At 30.7% G+C, this 10,914-nt stretch overlaps 1 protein-coding gene across 1 annotated transcript; it reads left to right on the forward strand.

Annotated features, from left to right (window-relative positions):
- On the forward strand, nt 1-804 carry LOC102659670 (uncharacterized). The gene is made up of 2 exons (XM_006591537.1): nt 1-416; nt 795-804. Exons 1-2 carry the CDS (start codon nt 1-3, stop codon nt 802-804), a joined length of 426 nt encoding a protein of 141 aa, XP_006591600.1.
- Nucleotides 805-10,914: the final 10,110 nt, after the last annotated feature.

A 10,914-nucleotide genomic window follows, 5' to 3' on the forward strand; every position in this document is an offset into this window, starting at 1 on the left:
ATGTGTCCTCCTCCAGAAAAGGTCAACACCAAAGGTGCTCAGAAGAAACTGATGACCAAATATCAAAGATCAACAAAGCGTGATCTGTCTTACTGGGAATATGTTGATGTTTTACATTCTGTGCAAAATAGTAATTCTTCAATCAAATGTAGTACATCATTATCTGACCAGGCAATTCTGAGAAGGATTATGCTGATGTTGGATCAATTTCATCCATTCATTCACGATTTCATTGAAAACATTGTCGATGTCAAAGTTGACGGTAACTATGGATATCGTGCGATTGCTGCCTTATTAGGTATGGGTGAAGATTCATGGTCGTTGGTTCGCAACCATTTGCTTAAAGAACTTGCAAAATGGTCTGATGAGTATATCAACCTCCTTGGTGGCATAGACAAATTTGAGGAATTAAAAAGGTCCCTACTTGTTGATGGATTATCCATGGTATGTAATTTATGTTTTGTTTTTTATTTAAATTTTAGTTTAAATAAATGTAATTCATATAACTTGTTCATGCATGTTACTATGGATAAGTGGATGGATATAACCAACATGAGATATGTCATTTCATCAAGGTATAATGTTATCCTTGTATTGTTGTCTTTGCAACAAAGCATGACGTTTTTTCCTCTTAGAAGTCAGCCACCAACAGATTCTTTTGTGCATCGCATAATATGTATTGGTCACATCTATGACAATCATTTTGTTTAGGTATATTCATTATAATCATGTTTTTAAATTTATGAAATTAATTTTGTTATCATAACTTGAAATTGTTTATGCATATGTAATAGGTTTATTTAAGAGATTGTTGTCCTTTACCGCCTCTAACTTTGTTATGGTCTAGGAATTGTCATCCTTAAGCAAAGCAGTGACCAACTGCATATATTACTAGAATGCAACAATACAAAAATTTGATGATGTTGAAAAGAGACTATGTTGATTTAAGTGAACAGTGAACATTTAGGTACCTATGACATTGTGATGTACTACAATAATACATAGTTGTTTCATTGGAAATTCACATAATTATGTATTATACCTTACGCTGAAATGGTTTAAGGTTACTATAATACTTAGGGTTTAGTGTTGCGTGCATTGTTAGAGTTAACTATGACATGAAAACCAAGGTTTAGTAGAACATCAAAAACTAGGGATTTTGCAAACTAGGGTTTAGTGTTATGCTTTAGGGTTAATTCGAAAGTTATTAAAAAAAAAATTAACGTGTGGAAAATAAGGTTTGTGGTTTAACTTACGTGTGTTGATCTAAGTGGTTGTTAAATAACTTACATTTGTCAATAGTAATATAAAAAAATTCAAATAAAATTGCTAAAAGAAAAATGTTGTCAAATAAAATAAAATGATAAACATAGTCTATAAATTTTTCTAAAAAATTCTAAATGTCTTCATGTGTGATCTGTGCGTCGCCTGCGTCGCGACCGCACATATACATTGCGATCCACAGTGACACTTCTAGTGATCCTTAGGCAGTCTTGCATGACATCGTATGTTTCTACGCCTTCAGTCACTATCATTAGGTTGAGCAACCACTCCAACCTTTCACCTATTGCTCGACAAGCCTCCTATGACATTCACAGCAACGGATAAGGTATAATCATATTGCATATTTAAATTAAATGAAATTAAGCGTAAGATGAATATATATGTTACCACTGCATGTCTAGGCTGCTCCACATCAGAAGGTGCATGTGCTGGTGCTTCCTCCATAGCTGTTGTCGCCATCGGGTACTAAGGCACATCTGGTTCGACATATGTGTCATCTTGCACGACATGTGGATGTCTGTGTGGATCTCCGGGATGTGCTGGCCTCATGAATGGATGCGAAATCATGAAGAAGCAATCCATGTAATCCGGTGCACATTGTCGAGGCACAACACAAATCTGGTCCACTGGTAGTCAGAGAAATACATCCATCTGTCGTCAATATCTTCCAAGCATAATCTTGAACCCGGAGAGTGTGGAGGAATCGTTTGAACATACCCAAATTCTGCACAACCCTCTCTGGTTGGTGTATGACAACAATAGGACCTCATCGGATATGTCCAGAAAAACATGAAATTAGGTCAAAGTCTCTAAGTGCACGATGGTCACAGTAAGACATCCAGCAAACATCACCAGTTGTCAGTCAATCTAGACACTTGCAATATGTCAACGCTTGTAATGCCTTCGTAAAGGCCTTTGTAGAGGTCCAGCAGTAGGCACGTGGTGACCTTTCATCATAGTCTTCATCCGTAAAAGCCTCAACAATAGATGGAAAATGGTCATAAATCCAACACTACACAAATTTTTCAAAACAAAAAATATATCAAATCAACACATTAGAAAAATATTAAAAAATATTAAATAACATTCAATGACAATTACCTGTAATAGTGTGATATATCCAGTAAGTTGTCTGCCGCCGCTCTTACAAGTATCATTCAAATTATCGTACATATGCACTAGGGCAGCAACTCCCTTTGCGTAGCTTCCACTTTGACTGAGGTCTCGAAAGGCATCCAAGAACACCACATGCACGTGTGTTATGTAACGACCCGCCTCGTCGCTACGGTATCCACACTCTAATATTCGATGATTTCAATTTTTTTTATATAAAAAGAACTTCCTTAATTTTTTATTATGAAAATATAAGTGATTTTGTCACAACATAAATTCATCCAACAACACGTCATTACTTAAGTGAAAATGCATAATTACATAGAAACAATAATTCGGTACACGTCATACACATAACGAAAATTAAATATGTTCATAGATATAATTAAAATCCTAGTTTTACATCTTTAACTCAACAAAATAAAACTTAAAAACCAACTATGGAGGAGTTGATTACAAAACACAACTCTCTCCCAAAATAACGCCAACGTCATCAAGTCGGCTCGGCGGCTCCTCATCAGAATCTTACTCCCTGCACCCTGCCACTGTCATTTTGCTCCCACGAACAAGGTTCGTGATCATCACAGGTATCAACCACATGATACAAAATTGCAAAGGTGAGTTTATTATAAAAAGAACCAATACCAATTCCAAATAACCACAATTAGCAAGGAGCATAGGCAAACATGATGAGCATACACAACAATCATTATTTAACACTCATATCCAACAAATATTCATCATTCACATCCAACAATTACTCATGATCCATCCATGGACCCAATCAAGACTGCACAGAATGATGCATGCACCTGACTCAACACTCAGATGCAATGTGGTACGTACCAACAACAACCAAATCTCAGGAAATAGCCTAAGCGTGTCCACATGACATTCTCACTTAGGGAACTATGCTGAGTTTGTCGAGACCACCCGGTTGTACACGTAACAGCCCCCCTCCCATAGATGATCAACTTGGGAGCCCAAAGGTGTTCCCTACTAGGTGACAAACCCCCTAGTACAAAGTACACTTGACCACAATTACTCTATTTCTTGTGTCGTATGAGCTATGATCACGGCCAAAAGTAAGTGCCAAAGACCATGGACCAATTAAAGTGCCTAAGCATCCCCTCAGAAATGCTTAGATTCTCTAACCACGCTAGTTACCCACGTCTGGGCCATCCGACAAGGTCAGTGCACTCTACCCCCCATGACATACACTCCATACGACGTATGATCGTGGCCAAAAGCTAGTGCCAAAGACCCTGGAAGGTCAATGCACAGTGCCCCCCACGAACATACACAACATGCACATGCCAATGCATTTCCAACATCAATCAACATTCCATTTCCATGTCATTCACAACATAAATATCATCTCATCTCAATGACGTTATCAACAACAACAACAACCTCATTTTATATTCACATATTCATCAATAATAGCAATTCATGTTGACATAGTCTTTATTAACAACGTCATCTCAAATCAATATCATATCATTCTCTCTCTCAATCGCATATCGCACACACACACACACACACACATATATATATATATATATATATATATATATATATATATATATATATATATATATATATATATATATATATATATCTGTGTGTGTGTGTGTGTATATCACATCCCATTAGTTAAAACATAATTTTTTTTGAAGAAAAATCAGCATGCAACAAGGACAGGCAAATATCCTCATAGCTAGGTTCCCTGACCCTAACCATGGTGTTAAAACGGTAAATTTTATAATAAAATCCCCTTACCTATCGTGAGCTACCCTGCGAATTCCTCGTCGCGTCACTTGAAGATTCCTTTTTGTCCTTGCTCGCCGATTCCACGCAAGCCTCTACCATGCCAAAACGAAGGAGACTTAGTATGGATTTCAGAAAACATAACTAGTAACAGTGCTCTGGGTCAAACACCCACATCACTACATGAAAGAGCTGAGAGCATTTCGGGTTTTACAAAGGAACATCATTTGGAAATTCCGACCACGCCAATGTGACCAGGGTTTAGTGTAGGTTACGAAAATAACATGCATTTCATGAAAGGATAACGTTTACAAAGTCTCTTTCTCTAAGGTTTTTCAAAGGAAGCATAAGACATGCAATGGCGGTTTCAAAGTCAGGAAAGATTCAAAGACAAGATGAAACTAACAAGAAACAAGCGTAGAACCATGGTTATCTCGAAAGAAAATGAAAGGTCAAATTAGGGTTTCGTTCTCTACCGAAACCGCAAGCCAAGTTGGAAGATTCTGCTTCGGTTGAAAGGTTCCTCTCGGTGTGGGGTTTCAATGGAGAACAAAGATGGTTTGTGGTGGCTAATGGTGGCTGTGGGTGATGGAGAAAATGCTTTGAACTTTAGAAATGGCTTTGGAAGAAAGAAAGAAGAAGAAATGACGTTTTTCCTAAGCTACACGAAAGCAAAGGCTGAAGTGCTTAAATAAGAAATGCTCTCGGGAACGGAAGCATCGAGCACACTCCGGACATCTTCTCAAAGATCCTGACGGTCAGATCATGGATAAGTGTCTTGTGAAGCTACAGACCAAATTTCGAGAAGATCCATCGGTTAACAAAGGCTGGGAAGCGTTTTTATCGAGGCAACTTCATGTAGCTTCCTCAAGAAGCTTCATTAAGAGGCTTCTTCAAGAAGCTTCCCCGTGGCTTCTTTGAGAAGTTTTCTCAAGAGGCTTCTTTGAGAAGCTAGATCCTTATCTACCCACACCCTTCTATTAACTAAATTAACCTCCTTGAATATAATTACGGATAAAAATAATATAACAAATAATCAAACATCAAACATAATTACTAATTATATATATATATATATATATATATATATATATATATATATATATATATATATATATATATATATATCAGGGTGCTACATGTTACACTTTTGTTAGCAAAAAAAATGCAACCTAGCAAATGCAGCAGATAAGCTTGAGCTGTTACAGTCCAATGTCCGGCCTCACATTTGGTATGATAAATCTCTTGTAGCCATGATAGTTGTACATATGCCCTATGACACTATACTGTCTTAGCTCTGGCTTCATCTCCACTGACTTCAAGTAACTCCACTAACATCAACACTGTTTCGTTGACATAAAGAGTCTCGAAGGTGTGGAATGCGCCTATGATGGGCAAATGAAGCAAAGAGGCCACATCATCGAGGGTGATGGTGACCTCTCCTACTGGAAGATGGAATCTACTAGTTTCCTTATGCCACCTCTCCATAAAAGTCGATATAAGTCCCTGATCGCTAGTGTCCAATGAACATGCAATCAAAGGACTTAATCCTGTGACAGCGACTAACCCTTCGATCTCAGCAGTAGGCCTCCCGAATTTCTGAACCTCCCTTCCATGGGAGGATAGCTTCAATTCAGGACATTCCTAAAAAAAATTAAATAATTTTAATAATTTTAACAATAATAATAAATACTTATCTAAATAGAATTTATTTAAAACTATAAATATCTCTCCATTCCAAACAATGACTCCAACATGATCAGCATAGGCAATCAGAACTGATATGTCACGCGACCTGCCTGAAAAACCCTAGCCATCAACAACTGCTTCTTTAGGCTGTTGGAAGACCTCTTCAATTGCGTCATCCACATGAGGATGTTCCTTAGCAACAACGACAACTTCCTGTTGTCTACATGCGGATGTTATGGGCCTTCGCCGTTGGGAAGCTTCATCTGAATCTCGATTATCTTCTCTCTTCAGGGTTCTTCCTATAACTTTGCCTAAAGTACGACCTAAACTTCTAGTTCTAACCATAATATGCAAATTTAGACATACATACAAGCTTACGTTAAAATTCAAACAATACTTCAATCAATTACAATAAAATCATTCATAAATAAAAAAAAAATTTGTATTTAAAAAACAAACAATAGCTATTTTAAAAAAATAAAATTAATATATTTACAATTAAAAAATAACTATTTAAAAACATAAAATAATAGCTTTTTCAAAACAAAAATGAAAATAATCTATTTTTTATTAAAATATATTAACTATTTCAAAAAAAAAATTCTAAATAATATATATCTATATATAATTAAAAAAATACAATAACTATTTAAAAACACAATTCAAAATGAATTATTTTTGTTTAAAAAACAAACAATAGCTATTTAAAAACAAAAATAAAATTAATATATTTACAATTATAAAAAATAACTATTTAAAAACATAAAACAATTGCTTTTTCAAAACAAAAATGAAAATAATGTATTTTTTATTAAAATATATTTATAATTAAAAAATACAATAACTACTTAAAATGTAATTCAAAATAATATTTTTTATTTAAAAAATAAAAAATAGCTATTTAAAAAAATGAAATTAATATACTTACAATTTTAAAAAAATTACTTTCTAAAAACATAATTCAAAATCAAATTATTTTATTTAAAAAACAAAAAATATATATTTAAAAATAAAAATAAAATTTATATATTTGCAATTAAAAAAATAACTATTCAAAAACATAATTAAAAATAAAATATTTTTATTAAAATATAAACAAAACCTATTTAAAACAAAAATAAAATTAATATATTGACAATTAAAAATAATTCACTATTTAAAAACATAATTCAAAATAAACTTTTTTTATTTAAAAAACAAACAATATCTATTTAAAAACATAATTATGAATAATCTATTTTTATTTTTAAAAATAAACAATAACTATTTACAAACAAAAAATAAATTAATATATTTATATTTAATAAACAAAATAACTATTTAAAAACAAAAATCAAAATAATACTTTTTATAAATAAAAAAACATTTACTATTTAAACAAATAAATAAAATTAATTTATTAATAATTTTAAAAAAATTACGGATTACATAATCCGTATGAATTATACGGATTACGTAATTCGTATAACACGTACTGATTAGGTAATCCGTATATGTTATACGAATTAAGTCATCCGTATAACCCATAATCTATATACATTATACGGATTACTTTATCCATATAATGCATACGGATTATGTAGTCCATATCTCGTTATACAGATACAAAGGCGCTAGTGAACAAGGAAAACAAAAAAGAAACTTATCTCGACAATGGAATACCACGACAATGGTGTGGACGACCTCAACGGAGCCAATGGAGGCTGGCAATGGTGGCAACACGGAAAGAAAGACGCAAACACAAAGGAGGACAAAGATGCGAGGAAGATGAGAGAGAGAGGGATTTTAAAATTTAAGTGAAGGATATTTTTACTACTTCACTTAAATGGGTGGTGCACAAATAATAATGCTACCTACACCTAGCAACAACCGACAATGCAAGATGTTGAAGCCCATGGAATTTTGAGAGCATTGCTTTCAAAATAAAATAAAATAAAAACTTTGGGCCAATCTTATAAGAGTACTTGTGTAAAGAAATGTCATTAAAAAGTTGTAGTTATATTTGGTTTTTTTACTTGCTGCTTTTCTAAATAAACCTATCTTACTTCGCCATTTGCTGCCATTTTAAACTATTTTTGACATAGTTATGTATATTCCATAAAAATAAAGAAGACATTTGTTTTATATATATATATATATATATATATATATATATATATATATATATATATATATATATATATATATGAAGTGAAATATTATTTTAGTTTCAACAAGACTGATTGTCTTATAATTTATTTGACTTGTCTATTTTTCAAACGACATCATATTATTAATCATTTTTAGGTTTTAATACATAGGTAATCCTTATATTGGTTATTATTGGTGTAATTAATTTTTAACACTCAAATTTTACTATTTTTATTTATTTCATTAGACGATTTATTTTTTATCTGATAAAATAATGTAGACTTTACTAAAAAATATATAATTAAATAAAAATTCATGTTGTAATATCTACGTAAGATATATCTATAATGTATTTTCTTACATGTTCAGAAAACTTTTGAGACACGATATCGTAACTTTTTTTTTATAAATAAAATTAAAAATACAGTTAATAATTAAATTTATAATTTTATTTTCAGTATTATTTTTTAAAAAAAACTTTCAATGATAAAATTAAAATATAATACAGTAAAATTTATACACAATTGAGAAAAAATATTTAAATAGTATTGTATACCAATGTATATTTTTGCTGCACTTAGATTTAATATATATTTTTTAATTTATTAAAAAATAACATACTATTTATTCAAAATTGTTAGAAAAATTAATAGCCACCAAACAAATCTAAAATTCTGGAAATGATTAAAAGTAAAAATATAAAAAAAATTCAATGGAAAAGAATGCCTTAAAATAATTAAAAAGTTAAAATTTTAAAAATATCGGTATTTTTTTTTCAAAATGTATAAACAAATAACATATAAGTTCTTCAATATAAAATATTAGACTCAGAAGAAAACGAACCTATAGCTAGCAGCCACCATTTTTCTAGTGGCAAAGTAGACAAGATTTGTCCATATGAATCATCGAAGATATGTCATATGTTTCAATAATTAATCATGTCTAATAATGGTCCTTTGGACTCTTTTGCTTCGGAAAAGGATTATCTCAAGGTCTCCACCACGTTTTATGTAGTAAGTTATAATTGTAAATATGATGATGAACATGTGAGAAAGACAAGGTAGTCCAAACTTCAATATTAACAGAAATTATTATGGCATGTTACATATATATATATAGTATGGGGTATCTTTTTGTAACACTCCAAAAAATAATTCAATAATTATTTAGATAAAGATATCTAAATACTTTTTTATAAAGAAAAAAATAAATTAAATTGTTTTAAAATATTATATTAGATTGGTTAAAGATAATTATAATTAAAGATAATAAAAATAATAGATAAAGAAAGATCGGTTAAACAAATTTTAAATATGTACAATTTTTACACAATTCTTTTTCCTAAAATCATACACATAATTGGTCTCTTTTGATATTAGTGGGTTGCTGAGGAACTGAGAAAAAGAAAAAAAATGAAGAAATTCTTTCGACGTAATTGGTAGAAGAGAAAAAGAATAACGAAGAGCATGAATTTCTTACTTCAAGAGATGAGTAAAATTATATTATTTAGGGTTCACAAAATACACATAATACCCTACATGACACTCCAAAATACATGTCTACCTTCTATGTCAGTCTTATCATAGGAGCATGAACGTCACGTTTAGGAGTTGGGCTCCGCAACCAACAGATAATCTCTAATATTTTATTATTTGAGTCATGTCCACCCTGACGTGTCTTAACTTTGAATTTTGATAAGTACAAAAATAATATTTTTTTCCTAAACTTCCATGATATAGTGTTTAAAGAAAGTGTTATGTATTCTTTCATAAAAAAATTCCTTAGGCATAATTATTAGCAAATAAATTATACAAGGCCTGCTATGGGGAAATTTAATTTTCTGCATATTAGTAAATTGCACTGACGACACTGCTTTCTTTTCTTGTGTTCGAATGCAAAAATTTGGAAGACAGAGATACGCGTTACGATGTTTTAGGTGACAAATAGAATAATGAAGGAAAATTCGTGTGGCACTAATTCAATTGAAATTGTTAAATGAGCTTTTAAATATAAAATTTATGGGTACTGAACTCCTTTCCTTTTGAAACATTGTGCTACTTATATATATATATATATATATATATATATATATATATATATATATATATATATATATATATGGATGCATTTAGTCTAATATTAGAATGTATTTGTAAGCTAAAGTACATTTAGATTCACAGTAGCAAGGAAAAATTACACAAATAGTATATATACGTTTATGTAAATTGAATTTATTTTATGATATTTTCTTTTCAGTGCCTTCTATTTGAATGATTGAATATGGTTTGTTTTTAAATGATATCTTCATTTAACATAATGATAAAATTTATGAGACACTTTCATTTGAGATAATGACAAAATTTATCATACTTATCTTGGGATGAGAAAAATATTATGAATATCTTCATCTATGATAAGAATGACAATGTAATGTTATTACGTGAAATATGAATTTAATTATAATTATTTTAGTTTGATTAGTATTTTAGTGTAAGACGTTAAATGTGGTCACTTTGGTTATATTTTTTGTTTATTTAGTTTAGATACTAGTATTTTAAGGATAACTTTTTTACTTATATAAAAATTTATTTATTTAATTTTATTTATTATACAAGAGATATTTTCATACTATTCTAACTTTGAGATTTTATAATAAGAGAGTAAGGGAGGAAGCCATAATCTAGCATAACCTTTCCAAATTAAATATTAGCAAAACCTAAACCTCTGTCGCATAGTCTCCTTTTAAGAAATGATTACGTAAAGTTCTTCAATACTACAGCATTTTTAGTGAAAGAATATATTTTAGATTTTTGGATCATTTTATTGGGTTTCATAATGTCACATAAAATGCAAGAATTTTTGTCATTTTTTTATTTTAATAATAGAACCCAATTTGAGTTCTTAAATTTTACTTACATATAAAAAAAA

This window comes from Glycine max, chromosome 11, assembly GCF_000004515.6.
Source record: "Glycine max cultivar Williams 82 chromosome 11, Glycine_max_v4.0, whole genome shotgun sequence".
Classification (NCBI taxonomy): domain Eukaryota; kingdom Viridiplantae; phylum Streptophyta; class Magnoliopsida; order Fabales; family Fabaceae; genus Glycine; species Glycine max.

Excerpts from the sequence above, each read along its gene's own strand:
- LOC102659670 (XM_006591537.1), top strand. The coding sequence starts at position 1 with ATGTGTCCTCCTCCAGAAAAGGTCAACACCAAAGGTGCTCAGAAGAAA.